The following is a 22,540-nucleotide window of genomic DNA, read 5'->3' as shown; positions in this document are numbered from 1 at the left end:
CACAGGTTTCATTTGAGGCAACTTCTACTTTTCTCTATTTTAGGCAAACAAACTTCTTGAATCAAGATGCAAATTAAGGAGGGTGGGGCCAGCGATCCATGCCAAGTCCCTTTTAGTAGGGTAGCATGTCTCTGTGGCGCAATTGGTTAGCGCGTTCGGCTGTTAACCGAAAGGTTGGTGGTTCAAGTCCACCCAGGGACGTTTACTCTTTGAATAAACATGTAAGGTAACATGCCAGTTTACGTGTTCAGGGGGAAGGTTCCAGAAAACCAGTAACAACAATATAACTGTGACAAGTTATCATTTGCTGTAATTCCTTGTTTCCACAAAAATTGAAGACATGAACTATAGCTTTAAAAACTGGCGCACATTTAGCTTGCACAGGTTTCATTTGAGGCAACTTCTACTTTTCTGTATTCTTGGCAAACACATTTCTTGAAGCAAAGAGCAAATTAAGGAGGGTGGGGCCAGCGATCCATGCCAAGTCCATTTCAGTAGGGTAGAATGTCTCTGTGGCGCAATTGGTTAGCGCGTTCGGCTGTTAACCGAAAGGTTGGTGGTTCAAGTCCACCCAGGGACGTTTACTGTTTGAATAAACATGTAAGGTAACATGCCAGTTTACGTGTTCAGGGGCAAGGTTCCAGAAAACCAGTAACAAAAGTATAACTGTTACACATCATCATTTGATGTACGTCCTTGCTTCCAGCAAAATTGAAGACATGAACTGAACCTTTAAAAGCTAGGGCACATTTAGCTTGCACAGGTTTCATTTGAGGCAACTTCTACTTTTCTCTATTTTAGGCAAACAAACTTCTTGAATCAAAGAGCAAATTAAGGAGGGTGGGGCCAGCGATCCATGCCAAGTCCCTTTTAGTAGGGTAGCATGTCTCTGTGGCGCAATTGGTTAGCGCGTTCGGCTGTTAACCGAAAGGTTGGTGGTTCAAGTCCACCCAGGGACGTTTACTGTTTGAACAAACATGTAAGGTAACATGCCAGTTTATGTGTTCAGGGGCAAGGTTCAAGAAAACCAGTAACAACAATATAACTGTGACAAGTTATCATTTGCTGTACGTCCTTCTTTCCACAAAAATTGAAGACATGAACTATAGCTTTAAAAACTGGCGCACATTTAGTTTCCACAGGTTTCATTTGAGGCAACTTCTACTTCTCTCTATTCTAGGCAAACAAACTTCTTGAATCAAAGAGCAAATTAAGGAAGGGTGGGGCCAGCTATCAAAGCCAAGCCCCTTTTAGTAGGGTAGCATGTCTCTGTGGCGCAATTGGTTAGCGCGTTCGGCTGTTAACCGAAAGGTTGGTGGTTCAAGTCCACCCAGGGACGTTTACTGTTTGAATAAACATGTAAGGTAACATGCCAGTTTACGTGTTCAGGGGCAAGGTTCCAGAAAACCAGTAACAAAAGTATAACTGTTACACATCATCATTTGATGTACGTCCTTGCTTCCAGCAAAATTGAAGACATGAACTGAACCTTTAAAAGCTAGGGCACATTTAGCTTGCACAGGTTTCATTTGAGGCAACTTCTACTTTTCTCTATTCTAGGCAAACAAACTTCTTGAATCAAAGAGCAAATTAAGGAGGGTGGGGCCAGCGATCCATGCCAAGTCCCTTTTAGTAGGGTAGCATGTCTCTGTGGCGCAATTGGTTAGCGCGTTCGGCTGTTAACCGAAAGGTTGGTGGTTCAAGTCCACCCAGGGACGTTTACTGTTTGAATAAACATGTAAGGTAACATGCCAGTTTATGTGTTCAGGGGCAAGGTTCCAGAAAACCAGTAACAACAATATAACTGTGACAAGTTATCATTTGCTGTACGTCCTTGTTTCCACAAAAATTGAAGACATGAACTATAGCTTTAAAAACTGGCGCACATTTAGCTTCCACAGGTTTCATTTGAGGCAACTTCTACTTCTCTCTATTCTAGGCAAACAAACTTCTTGAATCAAAGAGCAAATTAAGGAAGGTGGGGCCAGCTATCAAAGCCAAGCCCCTTTTAGCAGGGTAGCATGTCTCTGTGGCGCAATTGGTTAGCGCGTTCGGCTGTTAACCGAAAGGTTGGTGGTTCAAGTCCACCCAGGGACGTTTACTGTTTGAATAAACATGTAAGGTAACATGCCAGTTTACGTGTTCAGGGGCAAGGTTCCAGAAAACCAGTAACAAAAGTATAACTGTTACACATCATCATTTGATGTACGTCCTTGCTTCCAGCAAAATTGAAGACATGAACTGAAGCTTTAAAAGCTAGGGCACATTTAGCTTGCACAGGTTTCATTTGAGGCAACTTCTACTTTTCTCTATTCTAGGCAAACAAACTTCTTGAATCAAAGAGCAAATTAAGGAGGGTGGGGCCAGCGATCCATGCCAAGTCCCTTTTAGTAGGGTAGCATGTCTCTGTGGCGCAATTGGTTAGCGCGTTCGGCTGTTAACCGAAAGGTTGGTGGTTCAAGTCCACCCAGGGACGTTTACTGTTTGAATAAACATGTAAGGTAACATGCCAGTTTACGTGTTCAGGGGCAAGGTTCCAGAAAACCAGTAACAACAATATAACTGTTACAAGTCATCATTTGATGTACGTCCTTGCTTCCAGCAAAATTGAAGACATGAACTGAACCTTTAAAAGCTAGGGCACATTTAGCTTGCACAGGTTTCATTTGAGGCAACTTCTACTTTTCTCTATTCTAGGCAAACAAACTTCTTGAATCAAAGAGCAAATTAAGGAGGGTGGGGCCAGCGATCCATGCCAAGTCCCTTTTAGTAGGGTAGCATGTCTCTGTGGCGCAATTGGTTAGCGCGTTCGGCTGTTAACCGAAAGGTTGGTGGTTCAAGTCCACCCAGGGACGTTTACTGTTTGAATAAACATGTAAGGTAACATGCCAGTTTACGTGTTCAGGGGGAAGGTTCCAGAAAACCAGTAACAACAATATAACTGTGACAAGTCATCATTTGCTGTACGTCCTTCTTTCCACAAAAATTGAAGACATGAACTATAGCTTTAAAAACTGGCGCACATTTAGTTTCCACAGGTTTCATTTGAGGCAACTTCTACTTCTCTCTATTCTAGGCAAACAAACTTCTTGAATCAAAGAGCAAATTAAGGAGGGTGGGGCCAGCGATCCATGCCAAGTCCATTTCAGTAGGGTAGCATGTCTCTGTGGCGCAATTGGTTAGCGCGTTCGGCTGTTAACCGAAAGGTTGGTGGTTCAAGTCCACCCAGGGACGTTTACTGTTTGAATAAACATGTAAGGTAACATGCCAGTTTACGTGTTCAGGGGCAAGGTTCCAGAAAACCAGTAACAAAAGTATAACTGTTACACATCATCATTTGATGTACGTCCTTGCTTCCAGCAAAATTGAAGACATGAACTGAACCTTTAAAAGCTAGGGCACATTTAGCTTGCACAGGTTTCATTTGAGGCAACTTCTACTTTCTCTATTTTAGGCAAACAAACTTCTTGAATCAAAGAGCAAATTAAGGAGGGTGGGGCCAGCGATCCATGCCAAGTCCCTTTTAGTAGGGTAGCATGTCTCTGTGGCGCAATTGGTTAGCGCGTTCGGCTGTTAACCGAAAGGTTGGTGGTTCAAGTCCACCCAGGGACGTTTACTGTTTGAATAAACATGTAAGGTAACATGCCAGTTTACGTGTTCAGGGGCAAGGTTCCAGAAAACCAGTAACAACAATATAACTGTGACAAGTTATCATTTGCTGTAATTCCTTGTTTCCACAAAAATTGAAGACATGAACTATAGCTTTAAAAACTGGCGCACATTTAGCTTGCACAGGTTTCATTTGAGGCAACTTCTACTTTTCTGTATTCTTGGCAAACACATTTCTTGAAGCAAAGAGCAAATTAAGGAGGGTGGGGCCAGCAATCCATGCCAAGTCCATTTCAGTAGGGTAGCATGTCTCTGTGGCGCAATTGGTTAGCGCGTTCGGCTGTTAACCGAAAGGTTGGTGGTTCAAGTCCACCCAGGGACGTTTACTGTTTGAATAAACATGTAAGGTAACATGCCAGTTTACGTGTTCAGGGGCAAGGTTCCAGAAAACCAGTAACAAAAGTATAACTGTTACACATCATCATTTGATGTACGTCCTTGCTTCCAGCAAAATTGAAGACATGAACTGAACCTTTAAAAGCTAGGGCACATTTAGCTTGCACAGGTTTCATTTGAGGCAACTTCTACTTTTCTCTATTTAGGCAAACAAACTTCTTGAATCAAAGAGCAAATTAAGGAGGGTGGGGCCAGCGATCCATGCCAAGTCCCTTTTAGTAGGGTAGCATGTCTCTGTGGCGCAATTGGTTAGCGCGTTCGGCTGTTAACCGAAAGGTTGGTGGTTCAAGTCCACCCAGGGACGTTTACTGTTTGAACAAACATGTAAGGTAACATGCCAGTTTATGTGTTCAGGGGCAAGGTTCAAGAAAACCAGTAACAACAATATAACTGTGACAAGTTATCATTTGCTGTACGTCCTTCTTTCCACAAAAATTGAAGACATGAACTATAGCTTTAAAAACTGGCGCACATTTAGTTTCCACAGGTTTCATTTGAGGCAACTTCTACTTCTGTCTATTCTAGGCAAATAAACTTCTTGAATCAAAGAGCAAATTAAGGAAGGTGGGGCCAGCTATCAAAGCCAAGCCCCTTTTAGCAGGGTAGCATGTCTCTGTGGCGCAATTGGTTAGCGCGTTCGGCTGTTAACCGAAAGGTTGGTGGTTCAAGTCCACCCAGGGACGTTTACTGTTTGAATAAACATGTAAGGTAACATGCCAGTTTACGTGTTCAGGGGCAAGGTTCCAGAAAACCAGTAACAAAAGTATAACTGTTACACATCATCATTGATGTACGTCCTTGCTTCCAGCAAAATTGAAGACATCAACTGAACCTTTAAAAGCTAGGGCACATTTAGTTTCCACAGGTTTCATTTGAGGCAACTTCTACTTTTCTCTATTCTAGGCAAACAAACTTCTTGACTCAAAGAGCAAATTAAGGAGGGTGGGGCCAGCGATCCATGCCAAGTCCATTTTAGTAGGGTAGCATGTCTCTGTGGCGCAATTGGTTAGCGCGTTCGGCTGTTAACTGAAAGGTTGGTGGTTCAAGTCCACCCAGGGACGTTTACTGTTTGAACAAACATGTAAGGTAACATGCCAGTTTATGTGTTCTGGGGCAAGGTTCCAGAAAACCAGTAACAACAATATAACTGTGACAAGTTATCATTTGCTGTACGTCCTTGTTTCCACAAAAATTGAAGACATGAACTATAGCTTTAAAAACTGGCGCACATTTAGCTTCCACAGGTTTCATTTGAGGCAACTTCTACTTCTCTCTATTCTAGGCAAACAAACTTCTTGAATCAAAGAGCAAATTAAGGAAGGTGGGGCCAGCTATCAAAGCCAAGCCCCTTTTAGCAGGGTAGCATGTCTCTGTGGCGCAATTGGTTAGCGCGTTCGGCTGTTAACCGAAAGGTTGGTGGTTCAAGTCCACCCAGGGACGTTTACTGTTTGAATAAACATGTAAGGTAACATGCCAGTTTACGTGTTCAGGGGCAAGGTTCCAGAAAACCAGTAACAAAAGTATAACTGTTACACATCATCATTTGATGTACGTCCTTGCTTCCAGCAAAATTGAAGACATGAACTGAACCTTTAAAAGCTAGGGCACATTTAGCTTGCACAGGTTTCATTTGAGGCAACTTCTACTTTTCTCTATTCTAGGCAAACAAACTTCTTGAATCAAAGAGCAAATTAAGGAGGGTGGGGCCAGCGATCCATGCCAAGTCCCTTTTAGTAGGGTAGTATGTCTCTGTGGCGCAATTGGTTAGCGCGTTCGGCTGTTAACCGAAAGGTTGGTGGTTCAAGTCCACCCAGGGACGTTTACTGTTTGAATAAACATGTAAGGTAACATGCCAGTTTACGTGTTCAGGGGGAAGGTTCCAGAAAACCAGTAACAACAATATAACTGTTACAAGTCATCATTTGCTGTACGTCCTTGTTTCCACAAAAATTGAAGACATGAACTATAGCTTTAAAAACTGGCGCACATTTAGCTTCCACAGGTTTCATTTGAGGCAACTTCTACTTCTCTCTATTCTAGGCAAACAAACTTCTTGAATCAAAGAGCAAATTAAGGAAGGTGGGGCCAGCTATCAAAGCCAAGCCCCTTTTAGCAGGGTTGCATGTCTCTGTGGCGCAATTGGTTAGCGCGTTCGGCTGTTAACCGAAAGGTTGGTGGTTCAAGTCCACCCAGGGACGTTTACTGTTTGAATAAACATGTAAGGTAACATGCCAGTTTACGTGTTCAGGGGGAAGGTTCCAGAAAACCACTAACAACAATATAACTGTTACAAGTCATCATTTGCTGTACGTCCTTGTTTCCACAAAAATTGAAGACATGAACTATAGCTTTAAAAACTGGCGCACATTTAGCTTCCACAGGTTTCATTTGAGGCAACTTCTACTTTTCTGTATTCTTGGCAAACACATTTCTTGAAGCAAAGAGCAAATTAAGGAGGGTGGGGCCAGCGATCCATGCCAAGTCCCTTTTAGTAGGGTAGCATGTCTCTGTGGCGCAATTGGTTAGCGCGTTCGGCTGTTAACCGAAAGGTTGGTGGTTCAAGTCCACCCAGGGACGTTTAATGTTTGAATAAAGCAGGCTTGTACTGGATTTGCCTGCACTGCTAGAGGAGGGGGCCAAAGTCTTTGATGAGCTGAATCTCACACCAGAGCATGAATCTCACACCAGAGCAGGTAAGAAATAGAAATGGCTTACGGTAAAATAAAAGCGTGTCACAATGCTAAATCACTATATTCATTAAGAATAACTTCACTGCTTTCTGATAATTACAGCTCTTTTGATAGTTCAATTCTTTTTGAGTTTTTGTTAGTTGAGGAGAAGACCAGGAAACAGAGTAGGTCGAGGGTCTGGTTTGAGCAGAGAGCAGGGAGAGTTACTGCGTCATCCTTCCATGAGGCAGCCAAGACAGAGCTCTTCGTCTTTGATTAAAAGAGTTTGCTATCCTCGCTCCTCTCAGTTTTCCACTGAAGCGACCAGGTATATATATACATTTAGGCAGCAAGACTAAATCATACATTCTTTCCACTACTTCATCATGAATAAATACAATAATTGAGTAACTAGATATTATGAGGGTAAAACAAGATATTAACATTCTAATAACAGTATTTTAGGGGCTTTTTAAAGTGATGAGTTTTTTCCAAAATAACACGTTATTTTCCTCAGACGGGGTTTACAAAACGAGGACACTGCCAAAAGGTCTTACCTGGTGGCTATGCAAGATCACCATGAAGACATCAATGTTGCAGCATCAGGGCTCATCCTCAACCCAGAGCTGCCATGGATTGGTGCATCCCCAGATGGTGTCGTGACCTGTGCTTGCCATGAGCCTGGCATTTTAGAAATTAAGTGTCCTTTCAGCGCTAAAGACTGCAGTCTACTTGAATGCACCAAAGACTTGCGGTTCTGCCTGACTGTCCCTGAGGGAGGTGTGATGAGCCTAAAGCTGAATCACAGCTATATGTATCAAGTGCAGGCACAAATGCGTGTCGCAGAGGTAATGTTCTGTGATTTTGTTGTGTGGACACCTCAAGAACTTTTTAAACAGCGCATCATGTTTGATGGCGCATTTTTTGATGTTGCACATTCAAAGGTGGTAAACTTCATTAGAACAGGGATACTACCAGAGTTGTTGGGTAAATGGTTTACTGTGCCACGCTTCTCCCCCACTGCAACCTCTGACAAAACATCTGAGGGACATTAAGAAGCTGACAATAAATAAGCTCTTCTTGTCAGACACTGGTCTTTTTCTTTTGTCTTCATGGTCAGGTTTTTGTTTACCCATTAAGCTTACATATTCATACACTGTAGATTGTGCAATAAATAACTGTATCTAATACTTGCAGATGCATTGTAGTATAAGTAGGAGTATTTAGGAACAAATACTTGGAAAAAGTGATGTTTATTAGTTAAAAACTGGACATTTTAATGTATTAATTGTAAAGATAATAGAGAGAAGATCCAACATACATAGAAAAGGGAATACACAATAAGCATTTTGTTTCATTTAGCTGACGCTTTTATCAAAAGCGACTTACAAATAGTATCTATCTATTCTGTGGGTACCACAGATGGGCAGACATTACAAAGAGCACAGCAAACTGTTACCATCTTGTCAAGGGAAGTAGGTTGTCCTTGAGTGGCTGCTTGGCAAAGAGACAGCGGGATGGTGCTCTGAAGGATGGTGTATTTGTTCCTGAACAGGCCAATGACTCTTTCCACATGGATCCTGACGGCAGCAAGTCCCCTTGTGGATTCAAGTTCCAGTGGATGCAGCTGCTGCTTGCCTTTGGTGAATGCTGGTATTTTAAACTGTGCATTATACAGTCCCAGTGTCTTTCACATTGAAGCCTCTATCAGCAAGAACAACATCTCCTGGTGATAATTTCTCAAGATATGAGCAGTTTTCTGTAATGTACTTGTCGCTTGTGCGTCCCCCCCAGCCCTTTGACACAAAGGATGTAACACCCTGTGGTGTTATAGAAATTAGATATTTTACAGTGTTGTGGTGCTTGTAATAGGAGTATGTTTGTGCACGTGCCCTTAAATTATTTGGCTTCTCTACACAAATTTCAAAACAGTCAATGATGGAAGTGCAGCAAAATTATCCCTGAAACACATGGGCAGACTAACCTGAATTTGATCTTTTGAGGGCCAAAATATAAGTGGTGACAGTCTGACATACATGACATCTAAAGTATTGTTGAACGTTCTGACAACACTGCTCTTAGACATATGAAAAAGATAAACAAAAAAATATAAAGGTAAGTTAAGCCTCATTCTCATCAGTGTTAATAAAAAGCTATGAAAGGGAGTCAGTCTTGGACCGGCTTTCACAAACCCAGACAGGAAGCCAAAAACAACCATCATTTTAGCATAGCTTGGTAGGCCTGTTAGTTCCTGTACCATCTCATCATTTCCTTTCAAGGCTTCTTCATTGAAAGACAGTTGTCATTTTTTCTTCCTAAGCAGACAGAGGCAAACATGGTAGAATATTAATGTGTATAAGGCCTCCTAATAAGATAATGACAAGTATTACAATCCTTAACTTAAGTAAAAGTAGCAATAATACATGTAATATAAATACACAAGTAATTTAAGGCATGCATTCAATAATATTGAGAACGGCAATTTCTTTCTCAGTTTTCTCCCAGAAATGTGTCTTTTATTCAAATGCAGTCGGTTTCAAGCGTAAAGGAACACAGAGCAAAACTAATGCAGTCCTTTCAAAACTGGGAATATTTTACTCGTGCTATGTTACCATTACACTGCTAATGGTAATTATTATTCGGCAACTGAATTATCTATGTTGAAGTATTTAGAAAACTTATTTCTGACAAAAGAAGCTAAAAGATAACAATAAGTGAAGAGCTTACCGGAAACAAAGTGTTGACTACACAATCTGGAGTTAGATGTCGGCTGCCAGTGATCCCTTCTGATGGCAGCCAGCCATTTATTACGACGGTCTAAGTCTTTGGGGATCGATACAAACTGTAGTCCGGGGTTCCTCTGGCGACTATTGTCACAGCCCACAGCACAACAAATCCCAGGCATATCCACAAACTTTATTATTCACGACGTGTCTTTCCCTGTTGCTCTGTTGTTGTAATGACTTGCTGTGACCGGACACCAAAATGGCGGCGCTAGAATACAGTGACGTCACGTGGTACCCATCCATAGACAACCATTATAAAATCTAAAACAGCCTGAACATTAGGGCTGCAACAAACGACTAATTTGATAATTGATTAATCTATCGATTAATGAAACGATTAATCGACTATTTGGACTATTATGCCTTGCACAATTTCTCAAACGCCCTTATTTAGCCATCAACTTTTAGATTTAGCTTGAGGTTGTTTTAGGCATGTGGAAACTAACAATGAAGACAAAAATACATATACTTTACATTAACTAAACACATTTTGAACTAAATTAACATTGCTTTTTATTTAAATTAAATAATATTTCACATCAAAAGAAACAACATTGTTTTAACAAACCGTATTAAATAATCTGATGACAGAACTGTAAACAGAATAGCTGAAACGTTAACAAAATAAATAACTCAGTTACCTCATTAACCCATGTTATCATTAACCCATGTTTGTATAATTGAGTTAACTCCGTGTGTTGCTGCTAGCATACATAACACCTGACGTAGAAACGTTACTCGTGGTAGTGAAGGGGGCTACAGAGCTTCTAGAAAGACAGTCGAACGCGGTGCATTTCTCCGTCTGGATGTGGTGCACTTTTGCAAGATGTTTAGACAAATTGCTCGTGTTACCGCCCTTACAAGCTAAACACTATTGCACTTTTGGTAACGAGCATTGTCCACCTGGAGACGGGTAAAGTTGAACCACACCTCGGAGCGCGTTCTCTCCACCATCTCCTCTGTGTGTGTGTGTGTGTGTGTGTGTGTGTGTGTGTGTGTGTGTGTGTGTGTGTGTGTGTGTGTGTGTGTGCCAACTGCCCCACCCCCTTGCACACAGACGTGGAGAGAAAGATCGAAAATACATCAGACGCATTTTTGTTTGTCTTTTTGCATTTTAGAAACGAGTTGGCGACACTAAAACTGTGATATAATGCTTATGTAGCAATAATACATAACATATATTTTTTAAATGTCTCCAGTACCGATAGAAAGACCAATAACGTTGGAGCTTAACGGCGCGTAAAACACACGTGATGACGTCACCAACGAATCGACGACTGAATTAGTTGGCAACTAATTTGGTAATCGATTTTAATCGATTAAGTCGATTAGTTGTTGCACCCCTACTGAACATTTACCAAAACTTCAACGTTGATAAGTCAAAAAATGTAGAATATATCACAAATCTGAATACGATTTTAATAGCTGAAGGTCTTGTGATAATTTTAAAGTTGGAATGAAGTCTCTAGCTGAAAGAATGTGGAAGGAGTAGTGTTCTGTCCTTGATGTGTTTTTGGTGTATATCTGTCGTATATGTGTTTTCTAGACTGTGTTTTGGCACCACCTTGTGGTGGTTGGTTGACACTGCTGCCCCAAGTGGTTTATTCGATTCCTGTTGCTAGGAGAACGAACTTGTCTGTTTCCGAATGTGCTCCACGCAGTGGCGACTGGTCATTAGGGGCAGGTGGGGCACAGCCCCACCTAGTGTCAGCAGAAAGTATTTTAAAAAATGATTTAAAAATATTGCAAAAAAATAATTAAAATATATATAAAATATATTTTAAGATCATGTTTAATCATCTGATTCGTCTGTACATTGCTGTTTTAGTCAGTGTTCTTCTAATTAGTGTCTACAGTGTGTGCACTGGCGGCACATATCAGACCCGGGCCGGGGGGCGGGGCCACATGACCGGGCCCTTTAAACCCAATAAAGCTTGACAAAAATATCGGGAGTCCGGGGTGGTAATCTGACGCTCGTGCGTAAAAAGTCGCTCAGTCAGTAAGATTACAATTTAAAACAATGTTTGAAAGAAAAGTAACTAAAGAAAAAGGTGTAATATTTAAAAGGGATAGTGGAAATCCGCGAATTTTGGGTTTAACTTATGTATTTTTATTAAAAAGAAGCATATTAAACAATTTTTTTTAATTTCATCCGCCTAGTTTCATTTTATTTTCAATTTTACTGCGCCCTCTCAATGAAACGAAATACTTCGGGAATCGTCGGGAATCTTCGGGTGATGACGAGAGCTCAGGAAGACGGGCACAAACAATGGCGGACATTCAATAGCATTTGCATGTGAATAGCCGACCTTTATTATGGTGAATAGATGTGTTTTGTATGGCTGTAGTGCGACAGAAAAATTCTACGTGACACAACGACATTGGATTAACCTTGAGATGCGTTTTTATTCCGTTGAACACAACTTTTGATCACAAATCAAAAAAGGTAAGACGTAATTATTGTAATATTTTTGGAACCGGATGTTGTTTACTTTCTCTTTTCTGGCTGATAGCTCCAGGAATTCGAGGTCTTACAGTGATGACATTACATGTGTGGAATCTGTGGAGTCTCAGCTTTAAATCGTATATCTTGTTTGTGCAGTTAAGATAGTAATAAGGGCATTTCTACCGTGTGTTGTGTGTAAAAAAGCGTTAGCATTAGTTAGCATTGTTTCGCTCAATGCTAATTCAAAGGCTTGGTATTACTCTTGTGTTTTTCCTAGCTAACAATTGTTCTTATTGTCAGTTAGCGGAGTTTCTTACCTTTAAAAGGGTATGAAACATTAATAGTTTCATAAATGTTAAGAAGCCCTGAGACATGTGAGAGAAAAAAAACGGTGGGAGGGGTCCTCTGGGGGGACCTTCGGCCTTAACTGGTTAACAATGATTAATATTTGTAAAGGCTACAGGTGATCTTAAGATGCGTGAGCTATGCTTAGGGACCTACCAGTCAAGATTATTTGTGCGTAGGGGTGCATCATCTGGCGCCTGGTCCTGGTCATCCTCGCCATTGCCCATGCCGTGAACCATCACCTCGGGCTCGGGCTCGAACAAATAAGGACGTAATGGTCCATCTTCTGGCTCAATATTGTCACCATCGTCGCTTACTGAACCGGATTCAGATTCAGTTCCTAAAACGACATTTTCGTAGGAAAGCCGAGAGGATGTTTCTGACTCGCTATCATCACTGGATACCTCGTACAATCCTTCTTCTTTGTCTGGTATATTTGCCCTTCCACGTTCATTCTGCATAGACGCCATGGTTTGTTATCGTATCGTCTTCCTGAGTTTTCGTCACTTCCGGTTAGGCTGAGAAACATTTCGTTTCTAAAAAACTTCGGGGAAGCTGCAATAAAGTGCTTCTAACATGCGTAAGGCAATTATTATATTTTTTTAATCAGGTGTGATTGTTTTGGTACGTAATTATGCTTGTATATAAGTTAAAACGAAACTATTTGAGGTTCCATTTCCACTATCCCTTTAAGATTTCGTTTTTACAAAGGGTATAGAAACGAAATATATAACAGAGATAATAATGATATAACATGACATAAAGTCCAACAAACCACAAGGACAATGAAAACATAGCCTAATAAAATGACTACATTTCTGACACACCATTCACCATGGACAGCCACCATGAGAGCAGAGCAGTGTAAAATTGGCACGGCGGCCCATACATTCACGTACAAGTAGGCTACTGTACAAATTAAATTTGAAGTGTACTCACCACTACTTGAAGGGTACTCGGCGAGCCTTGCGCTCCGCGAACTTGTCCACAATACGCTGTATGTCCAATTTCTTGGCTCGGTCACTTTCGATGGACAGCAAGAACAGTCCACTCAGTCTCTCCTGTCCCATCGTGCTCCTCAAATAGTTTTTGATGAGTTTTAATTTGGAGAAAGAGCGCTCGGTGGTTGCCACGGTGACAGGAAGAGTCAGAAATAAGATGAAGGCTGTGCAAACCTCACTGAATGTAGATGTTACTGCTGGGTTGTAAACAATGAGCATTTTTACCAGATCCGCGACAGATTTTAGTTTTTGTATTTGGTCCCTGAAACAGGTTCTGAAAGAAAGCAGCTGGCCAGGGAAGCTGGCGGCGATGTCCCGACTGTAGTGCTCTCTAAGCCGCTGAGCAGCTTGGTGTAAATCCTCATCCTTTGCTTGCAGTAGTGTGTTGGGGTGAATTGCCTCAAACATGTTCACAGTTTCATTTAAACTGGTGAATCTTTGGGACAGTTGCTGGATGATTATATCGAGACATGCATTGAAAACGGTCACCCGAAAGTTGCTCTCTGCGTCAGTGAGGCGGCTGTCTTCAGAAAGTTCATCAAAGTGTCTCTTAACTTTCCTGGCCCTGGTTGTTTCAAACTGTGTTTGACTTCCCCATTTAGTAGCCAGGGCAAGAGTGTCCGGTACTTCTTCACCTTGCGGCGCAGCCAGTAAGGAGCCGGAGGGGGAGGGGTGCGGCTGGTCAAGCGTCAGGCCTGGCTCTCCTCTAGACGAGCAGCTAGCAGCTAGCAGCTGCTGAGTCGTCCCTATTATCATCATCACTACAGCCGAGAGACAGAAAAGGAAATAAGCTAGGCGGCCGAGCTACACGAAGTAACAACAACCATATGATATCAACATTTACCACAAACTCACATGTTCTTGTTGACAGTGTGTGGCCGTGATTGTAGCCTACCTGTAAATCTGGCTAACCCCCACTAACGTTGTTGGCGGGCTGGGGCTCGGGGATGAAACACGGCTGGCGAAAAAAATATCCATCGAGCTTGGACAATTTGGCTTTTCCTTGGTCCTCCTTTTTTATCTTTTTCTTTGCATTTTGTAGCTCCACTTTTGTGTTTATAACTGCTCATGCTTAGGCAGTGCTCTGTTGAATGACAAGTGATTGATGATGACGTTGACGTTCATTTACGTATGGTGTTGATGGACGGCTGTTGATGACGATTTTACCCAAAATACATTTGAAGACAATAGAAGGGATTCACTTGCAATTTTTCATGTTTTAATGTTAAATGTGAGTGTGAAAATAGCAGCACAAGTTCAACTCATATTATAGGCTACAATGCTTTATACCTAATATGACCACGAACGTCAGTGCACTCAGTGGCGCGAGGCAGCAGGGCCCGCCCGAATATCTCGGGGGCGGAGCCTGCTGCCTCGGCGACGGGCCCCCATTGGGTCCCGACCGTCCAGGGCCCGGGGAGCCCTGCCCCTACAGCCCCCCCTGAAGCCCCGCCCCTGAGTGTGTGCCTATTGAGCTGTTTAGAGCCGTGTGGGACAAAACCCGACCCTGCCCCTCCCTCTCCCTGTTTAAGTCAATGGTGACTGTAAAAACTACACTGTGCATGCTCAGAATATGTTCCTATTTAATGTGTGTGGCAAAAAAATAATGACCATAGGGGCATAGTGCTGCCATCCCCACCATACGTCATCTCACATCATTCAGAGCTGATTGGCTGTAAGTACGTGTGCCGCGAAAAGTGTGGTGTGTGAAGAGGAGACGAGAGAGCTGCAGTGACGCATCCTAAAACCCGGAAGTAAACTGCGCATGGCTTCCCTCGACAAAAAAGCAATGATATTTCTCCATAGGATTTTAGAAAATAGCTCAAAATAAGATCTGTGGGAAACAAACCTGTTAGATACCTCACTGCAGAAGCTTATATATAGACATCTACGTTTTTTGTGCCCCACCACTTTTGTACATATAAAAACGCCACTGGCTCCACGTGTAGCTTGGGTTGTTTCATGAACGGACGTCTGCTCTCCATGGGCTGTGCTTCGTATTTTCCGCTGGTTCACGCATCGTCTGTGAGTGTTATTGTCCGACAGGCTGTGGCTTAATGGGAATATGTTGTATGTAAAATGTTTATGTTTGTAGGAATGGAGTGAGTATTCCTTGCGGCTAAGCTACTAGCGGCTAGGCTGATTAGCTTCTCAGTTTGTGCGTCGTAGCTCATTGTGTGAAGTATTCTGTTTATTTAGCTCGTCAGTCGGGCAGTCAATAATAAACTGTTATGTCTGTATTGTCTTTACAGTTTCACCAAGTAAAGAGACTTCAGTAAAACTGACAACTGCGCTGGAGTTTTCTTTCAAACGGTTTAACTGGATGGATAGCTAGCTCAGTGCTAGTGAGACCCTCACAGTGAAAAGACGGCATTACAGCCAGCTCCGGGGACGGAGACAGGCTTCCTACGGAGCGACACCAAGAGCTAAGTGGCTAACTCAGTGCATATGTACAGCCTTCACGCCAGCTTATCTCTTCATCCACGTTATTAAATTCACAACCCAGCCATTATGGAAGAAAATAACAACATGGATAAAATAAGTGTAAACGCACACTCATCCAGCTCAAAGGCTAATTTAGCACTGGCTATGGCAAGGGCTGAAGCAGCACAGGCTAGAACATCACACTCTAAGTGGGAAATTGAGCTAAAAGTTTAGCAAGCACGCATTCAAGCTACTCTTGATGCATTAAAGGAAGAAAAAGAGAAAGATGCTGCCATAGCTGAAGTAAAAATGTTGCAGGCTGGTTTGCTAGAGCTTGATGTTGAAGAGGCCAGCAGTATGGCGTTATATGTGTGCCTCTATCCTGAGCACGCAATGAAACATGTTGAGCATAGAAAATGCGATTGAGCGCGCACTTGAACATTTTTGAGCACAGAGAAATATATTTTCTCTCATAAAACTCCTGCTCCGTGCGCAAGCAGACCGCTGCACGCGCTCTCTCCCCCGCTCGCTCGACCTCTCCAGCCTGTGCGCGCTCAGCTTTGCCTGCGCTCGCTCAAGTTGTCACAGCCTTACAAATGTGCCACAAAACCAACCAATCGGAGAACTCGAGAAGGTCAATTCTGATTGGCTGGTCCAGCGCCATGTAGAGAGAAGAGTTGCTACAGCGGAAGTCCAAAATGCTTGATCGTCACGTGGTTCAGAGAGACTCAGAAAGTTCCCGGAAGTTCGTGGCGGGCCATTTGAATCACGATTTGAATGCATTAATAACAGGATAGAAATGCAATTTTTGGTAATTAGTGGTCAATAAAGGTTTTGATCTGCAATATTTATACAACATATCGATATGTGTATGTAGTTACATCAATGTGTGTGTTTTTTTTTTTTAAATGTGCTAATATTTGAGGATTAAGATCAAATAAGAAGTACTTTATTGATACCAATTGGGGAAATGTTTACGCTGCAGCAGCAAAAGACAAGGAGGCATTGTACATTAGACAGTTAAAAGACTATAATTAAACAATCGGAAATGTAAACATCTTAAATAGAAATAACATAGCATTACAACGTAGAAAGTAGAAAATATACATAGTGTGAACAGCTATCTTACCTGTTAACATACATGTTAGGCTAACGTTGCCTTGGTTAAAGAGCCTGTTGTTTATTGCTGTGAATTCTTTAAAACAAATATTATCTTCAGGAGCATCACATCCTAATGTTTGATATATTTAGAGGGAGGGAGGGGAAGGAAGGTTTAAAATTCTGATTAGATACATTTCTACCATTTCTTTAATTCATGGTGGTTTTAGTAATCCCCTGGTAATAGAGGACACAAGTAATCTAAAGTACTAATGTAATCTTTATGACTTTCAGAAAGGACAGGAGACCGGCAGGTGACTATATCAATGATTGTCAACTGACAGCACAATGAGTCAAAGGGCTAGCAGCAGCATGATGATGATGATGATGTTAAATGTGTTGCTTTAGGAACATCCATTGTAAATAAATGGAATTCAATAAACATTGAATAGCATATCATGCCGTTTGTCTGTGCCTTTTCCTCTGTGTTGTCCTGGCATATCGTCTCCCCCAAGCGCTCAGAGAAAGGAGTATGAATGCAAAGTTTCCCCACTGACACAGAGAGGAGGAAAGAATGGCTGGCTCAAGTCAGCAGGAGCAATTTAACTATCACAAAAGACAACAACAGCAACAACATATGTGAGGTAATCATATTTTTCACAAAACGAAGACCACACCATTGGGAAGCTTAACGTCTGTTTAATCAAAATAAGGAACAGGGAGAGGCTTGCTAAACTCTGGGAGTTGAGTCTCAGGTGCAGGGTGAGGGTCTCATTGCAGGTCTTCAGGCTCCATTGAATCCCCCTGGGGTTCTTGTGCTGAGAGAGGGAGACAGGAGAAAGGGTTAGATACATCTAGCAATAGGGTGGGAAATTGCTGACCTATTTTAAACTTACCTTGTGTTTTCACTCTCACTTAAGTCCCTCTCCCTTTGCCATCAATCCAAAATCAGCTGAGCTGCAACATAATACAGACAGGTAATAATCAACAGAATCACAAGGACATTATATGGCTCTGCTAAAAACACTCACCCATAAGTTAACGTTTTTGTTTACTGTTTAGAAGTCTCAAATATCCACTCTAAATCCATATCAATAGCGATGTATCACACAAATAGCTCTCTTCCTTATTATTGTGTAACGTTAACTATATTATACTAGCTTGAACTCCAAGATGGATATCCTAATTTCTCCACCCACTACAATCACACGCCCCAATGTTATATTTAACTAATATGTAACTCCCTCCACCCCGGATAAAAGCACGTTAAGAAGCCCCTTTTCTCTAATTCCACAACGTTGGAAGAAATAACATTAAGAGAACGGATTAATAGGCTGTTCATGGTTAACGTGTGTTGCTAACTTTAGCCGGTATCCTAGCCTCATCTGTCCGGTTGAAAATTAACGCAAGCATATGCCCATTGTAGAACAGGAAACAGAAGTTCGTCCAGGTTCTGGTCAACACAACATTGTGATAGAGAGAGAAACATGTTTTGTCATTCTGCCACCTCTAATGCTTACAGCAAGTAATCAATACCTCAGAAGGGTTCATGTAGCTACATGTATGCTACGGTTTGTTAGCGGTTTGCTTAAACTACCCCTATAGCTATGTTGCCGGCTAGCAAACTCAGGCATTGCAAACAATAACGTGATATCAGAAAACTAGAAATGTATTACTCACCTGACACTGTGTCGTGCTATTCTCTTCATTCGAGTCTGTCATGTCCTGTAAATGTCAACGATAGATGTGTAATAAGAACGTCAACAGCCTGATGGCAACCGAAAATCCCTCTCTCATCTCAGATAGAAGATATGATTGGAGACGACCAGCCAATCAGAATTGACCTTCTCGAGTTCTCCGATTGGTTGGTTTTGTGGCACATTTGTAATGCTGTGACAACTTGAGCGAGCGCAGGCAAAGCTGAGCGCGCACAGGCTGGAGAGGTCGAGCGAGCGGGGGAGAGAGAGCGCGTGCAGCGGTCTGCTTGCGCACGGAGCAGGAGTTTTATGAGAGAAAATATATTTCTCTGTGCTCAAAACTGTTCAAGTGCGGGCTCAATAGCATTTTCTATGCTCAACATGTTTCATTGCGTGCTCAGGATAGAGGCACAAATATAACGCCATACAGCAGAGGCTCTAATCCAGTGTCTCAACACTTTAAGTACCAGCGCACCGCTGCTTATGTGAAAGAGCAAACCAGCAGCATAGGTGGATCGCCAAGCAAAATTACTGACATTGTTGCCACCATAGGCCCACACCTAAATGAACCATCACAACATAGTAAAGGAGAGGATGTTAAGCCTACACAGTCCTACTCACTTAAAGGCCTTGCTCAAACACAAGCTGCTGTTTCTACCCAAACTACGCCTCACCACACATTAAAGGCTCCTCGACCTGGTACACCAGCATCGCCGTGGACTCTCAATAAGCAGTCTCCATTCTCTGCTTATCAGCCTAACCAAGGTACGCCCTTGAAGCCAGTTATCACAACCCTCAAACCACTAACGATCTGGCTAAATATCTTGCCCGCAGTAACTTAGTGACATCAGGCCTCACAACATTCGACGATCAACCAATGAATTATTGGGCTTGGAACACGTCCTTCCTAAGTGCTATTGCTGGTCTGGATCTGTCTGTTGGAGAAGAACTCGACCTGCTCTGCAAATATCTGGGAAAAGATTCATCAGATCAGGTGAGGAGAATCAAGTCCGTCTAATGATGGCCTGGGAGAGGCTTGAGGAAATATACGGCTCACCTGAGGTTATTGAACAGGCTCTCTTTGACAAGCTGGAAAGCTTCCCCATACTGACCAACAAAGACCCAAATCGACTCAGAGAGTTAGCAAACCTGCTGCTAGAGCTTGAGGCTGCTAAGAGAGATGGCTCCCTCCCAGGTCTGTCATATTTGGATACTTCCAGAGGGGTTAAGCCCATCATCGAAAAACTCCCTTACAACATCCAAGAAAAGTGGATATCTTATGGTTCAAGATACAAACATGATCATCATGTCAGTTTCCCACCTTTCCTATAAGGGTTTTTGTGTGTAAAATGTGGAGATGGGAGCAGTTTGTCTAAAGTGTACTTCTCTCTGTTCCGAAGAAAGATCCGGAACAATTTAACATGGGAATCAATTCGGAGCTAGCTGGACTTTTTGTCTCTTCATGCCCTCAAGAGGCAATTTGTTTAATATTGTTTCTTAATTTTCCAACCTAGGATAGGTTTTCCTACGTTTTTCATGACAAAATATGTCTGGGGAGTGTAGGGTTTGGGATTTATGGCAAGTTTAAAACATTTTTGGGGGAGAATTCAAGCACTCCTGCACTCTGTTTTGAGATCAAAGCACTCTAGACTTAACGAGCTGCTCCAATCCACTCTAATGTTAAAATCTGAAAAAGGCCTCTCTACCAAGCTCCAAACTAAGTTCAATATCTCAAAAAGTTTAAAAGATATCAAAAATCTGAATAGGAATTTAATAGCTGAAGTTCTTGTGATCATTTGAAAGTTGGAATGAAGTGTCTAGCTGAAATTATGTGGAAGGAGAAGCATTTGGCGCAAAGTGTAGGAAAAGTGGATTTGAAGGCATCTCCCATTGACTTCAATGTTAAAAAAAGAGTTTCAAAAGCTGAATATTTCAAAAAGTATAAAATATTTTTAAAAAGTTGAAGGTTTCCCATCGATTCCTGAAAAGGCTGAATAGTTTAATATTTGAATGGTTTCTGTAGCTGAAAATAAGCTGAAGTTATGGAGCGCCAAAGTATTGGCTGAAATAATAAGTTTAAGGGGAAGAATAAAGATTCAAAGTACTATAGTGGAATGCTGTAAACAGCATTCGCACTAATAAAGAAAAAATTGAAGAACTATAGTGGAATGCTGTAAACAGCATTCCACTAATTAGCTTCCACAGGTTTGATTTGAGGCAACTGCTACTTTTCTGCATTTGAAAGCGGGTGGGGGCTGAGATGCATACGACTCCCCTTTTAGCAGTATAGCATGTCTCTGTGGCGCAATTGGTTAGCGCGTTCGGCTGTTAACCGAAAGGTTGGTGGTTCAAGTCCACCCAGTGACGTTCTTCTTTTTCAATAAACATGCAAGGGAACAAGCCAGTGTGTACAACCGCAATTTGATTGAATTACATCCGATGAGATACATTTCCAACCTGACTTGAAAAGGGCAACAACCACTTTGTAAAATATAGGGAGAGAAGGGATAAGTGGGAGAAAGCCGGAAGGCGAGAGGTTTTGAGGGCAGGGCCTACTTTCATAACAGCTTTGTCTGAAACAATTGAAGCCTGTTAGATGAAAAAAATGTAAACATCACGGACCATAACATGGGCATTCAACTCTAAATTATTTGTCTGAAAAGAAAATATCCGTCCCTGGGTGGGCTTGAACCACCAACCTTTCGGTTAACAGCCGAACGCGCTAACCAATTGCGCCACAGAGACCGAGATGGAACTCCATACAATCATTCACATTTTTGTATATGTCCTTCACAGCAAAAAGGAAGAAAATGGAAAGAAACTACCTTTGTACATGTGTTGTATGTGTGTGTATGTATGTGTGCGTGTGTTTGTTTGTGTGTGTTTGTGTGTGTGTGTGTAAGTGTTTAATTTAGTAAATGTGTGAATGTGTGTATGGCCCGGCTAGCTCAGTCGGTAGAGCATGAGACTCTTAATCTCAGGGTCGTGGGTTCGAGCCCCACGTTGGGCTCTATATTTTCGTTCATATTTCCCTGTACATACATGATAGTCCAGTCCTTCCTATGAGTACGTATAAAGGACGGAACATGTAGTAAGTATTTAAATTAATAAATACATTAATTCATTAATAAATACAGGAAAAACAGACTAAATAAATGTGAAATAAATAAATGTGGAAATAAATACAGGAATAAATAAATACAAGATTCATGGATTGATTTATCCATGCATCTATTTATTTATACTCATGTCATGTTCCGTCTTCTAAACAGATCAAGCAGAACTAATGTTTTAGTATTTGAATCTACAAATTGGAGGAAAAAAGGTTTGCGCCCAACGTGGGGCTCGAACCCACGACCCTGAGATTAAGAGTCTCATGCTCTACCGACTGAGCTAGCCGGGCTACGAGCCACCTGTTTACCCGCATAAAAAGAGAAAAAAAACATAATGCACATGTGACACACGATCTTGACTTTTGATAGGATGATAGAAACTAGACCGAAGTCTTTTGGTTTAAGTCCTACTTGCTGAGGTTGACGTTTTCTTGTGATACCCTAAAACCACCTAATCAGGATTTAAGAGAAAGCTGTTTGAGTATATCAGGAGAGGAAAACTGTAAAAATATATTAAAGATAGTATATAATGAACATACCACCATTCATATCACATTGTATATGGCAGATTCACAATAATACCCTGACTGTTTATTTCTTGTGTCTTAATTTTCTTATGTACATTGCCTTGTTTTTTATGCTGCTGCAACGCAAAAAAGGCCCAAATTGGGATCAATAAAGTACCTATCTTTCTATCTATAAAGTTTTTCAAGAGAGAAAATATGTGCGCCCAACGTGGGGCTCGAACCCACGACCCTGAGATTAAGAGTCTCATGCTCTACCGACTGAGCTAGCCGGGCTGCTGATGTCACCAAAGCAGGTTGTGTTTAAAAACCTGCGAGCAACTCAGATGGAGGTCTTATCTTTTGAATTTAACGTGTTTGAGAGGGCTGAGT

General features: G+C 41.8%; 1 protein-coding gene and 23 non-coding genes across 24 annotated transcripts; 20 read left to right on the top strand and 4 right to left on the bottom strand.

Annotated features, from left to right (window-relative positions):
- Window positions 1–127: 127 nt before the first annotated feature.
- trnan-guu lies at window positions 128–201 on the top strand. The gene has a single exon. It is a non-coding gene; the product is annotated as a tRNA-Asn (tRNA).
- Window positions 202–506: 305 nt separating this feature from the next.
- trnan-guu lies at window positions 507–580 on the top strand. Its single transcript has one exon. It is a non-coding gene; the product is annotated as a tRNA-Asn (tRNA).
- A 305-nt stretch (window positions 581–885) lies between these two features.
- On the top strand, window positions 886–959 carry trnan-guu. Its single transcript has one exon. It is a non-coding gene; the product is annotated as a tRNA-Asn (tRNA).
- Window positions 960–1,265: 306 nt separating this feature from the next.
- On the top strand, window positions 1,266–1,339 carry trnan-guu. The gene has a single exon. It is a non-coding gene; the product is annotated as a tRNA-Asn (tRNA).
- Window positions 1,340–1,644: 305 nt separating this feature from the next.
- trnan-guu lies at window positions 1,645–1,718 on the top strand. The gene has a single exon. It is a non-coding gene; the product is annotated as a tRNA-Asn (tRNA).
- Window positions 1,719–2,023: 305 nt separating this feature from the next.
- On the top strand, window positions 2,024–2,097 carry trnan-guu. The gene has a single exon. It is a non-coding gene; the product is annotated as a tRNA-Asn (tRNA).
- Window positions 2,098–2,402: 305 nt separating this feature from the next.
- trnan-guu lies at window positions 2,403–2,476 on the top strand. The gene has a single exon. It is a non-coding gene; the product is annotated as a tRNA-Asn (tRNA).
- Window positions 2,477–2,781: 305 nt separating this feature from the next.
- On the top strand, window positions 2,782–2,855 carry trnan-guu. The gene has a single exon. It is a non-coding gene; the product is annotated as a tRNA-Asn (tRNA).
- A 305-nt stretch (window positions 2,856–3,160) lies between these two features.
- On the top strand, window positions 3,161–3,234 carry trnan-guu. Its single transcript has one exon. It is a non-coding gene; the product is annotated as a tRNA-Asn (tRNA).
- A 304-nt stretch (window positions 3,235–3,538) lies between these two features.
- On the top strand, window positions 3,539–3,612 carry trnan-guu. Its single transcript has one exon. It is a non-coding gene; the product is annotated as a tRNA-Asn (tRNA).
- Window positions 3,613–3,917: 305 nt separating this feature from the next.
- Window positions 3,918–3,991, top strand: trnan-guu. The gene has a single exon. It is a non-coding gene; the product is annotated as a tRNA-Asn (tRNA).
- Window positions 3,992–4,295: 304 nt separating this feature from the next.
- Window positions 4,296–4,369, top strand: trnan-guu. The gene has a single exon. It is a non-coding gene; the product is annotated as a tRNA-Asn (tRNA).
- Window positions 4,370–4,674: 305 nt separating this feature from the next.
- On the top strand, window positions 4,675–4,748 carry trnan-guu. The gene has a single exon. It is a non-coding gene; the product is annotated as a tRNA-Asn (tRNA).
- Window positions 4,749–5,052: 304 nt separating this feature from the next.
- On the top strand, window positions 5,053–5,126 carry trnan-guu. Its single transcript has one exon. It is a non-coding gene; the product is annotated as a tRNA-Asn (tRNA).
- Window positions 5,127–5,431: 305 nt separating this feature from the next.
- On the top strand, window positions 5,432–5,505 carry trnan-guu. The gene has a single exon. It is a non-coding gene; the product is annotated as a tRNA-Asn (tRNA).
- Window positions 5,506–5,810: 305 nt separating this feature from the next.
- trnan-guu lies at window positions 5,811–5,884 on the top strand. Its single transcript has one exon. It is a non-coding gene; the product is annotated as a tRNA-Asn (tRNA).
- A 305-nt stretch (window positions 5,885–6,189) lies between these two features.
- Window positions 6,190–6,263, top strand: trnan-guu. Its single transcript has one exon. It is a non-coding gene; the product is annotated as a tRNA-Asn (tRNA).
- Window positions 6,264–6,568: 305 nt separating this feature from the next.
- trnan-guu lies at window positions 6,569–6,642 on the top strand. The gene has a single exon. It is a non-coding gene; the product is annotated as a tRNA-Asn (tRNA).
- A 6,243-nt stretch (window positions 6,643–12,885) lies between these two features.
- Window positions 12,886–14,466, bottom strand: LOC117555444 (zinc finger MYM-type protein 1-like). Its single transcript, XM_034230330.1, has 2 exons — window positions 14,208–14,466; window positions 12,886–14,073 (listed from the first exon to the last, which is right to left on the bottom strand). Exon 2 carries the CDS (start codon window positions 14,069–14,071, stop codon window positions 13,253–13,255), a length of 819 nt encoding a protein of 272 aa, XP_034086221.1. The 5' UTR covers window positions 14,072–14,073; window positions 14,208–14,466; the 3' UTR covers window positions 12,886–13,252.
- A 6,358-nt stretch (window positions 14,467–20,824) lies between these two features.
- trnan-guu lies at window positions 20,825–20,898 on the top strand. Its single transcript has one exon. It is a non-coding gene; the product is annotated as a tRNA-Asn (tRNA).
- A 304-nt stretch (window positions 20,899–21,202) lies between these two features.
- On the bottom strand, window positions 21,203–21,276 carry trnan-guu. The gene has a single exon. It is a non-coding gene; the product is annotated as a tRNA-Asn (tRNA).
- A 192-nt stretch (window positions 21,277–21,468) lies between these two features.
- On the top strand, window positions 21,469–21,541 carry trnak-cuu. The gene has a single exon. It is a non-coding gene; the product is annotated as a tRNA-Lys (tRNA).
- Window positions 21,542–21,861: 320 nt separating this feature from the next.
- trnak-cuu lies at window positions 21,862–21,934 on the bottom strand. Its single transcript has one exon. It is a non-coding gene; the product is annotated as a tRNA-Lys (tRNA).
- Window positions 21,935–22,371: 437 nt separating this feature from the next.
- trnak-cuu lies at window positions 22,372–22,444 on the bottom strand. Its single transcript has one exon. It is a non-coding gene; the product is annotated as a tRNA-Lys (tRNA).
- Window positions 22,445–22,540: the final 96 nt, after the last annotated feature.

This window comes from Gymnodraco acuticeps, unplaced genomic scaffold (assembly GCF_902827175.1).
Source record: "Gymnodraco acuticeps unplaced genomic scaffold, fGymAcu1.1, whole genome shotgun sequence".
NCBI classification, from domain to species: domain Eukaryota; kingdom Metazoa; phylum Chordata; class Actinopteri; order Perciformes; family Bathydraconidae; genus Gymnodraco; species Gymnodraco acuticeps.
This window is presented reverse-complemented; position numbering and strand designations above follow the sequence as displayed.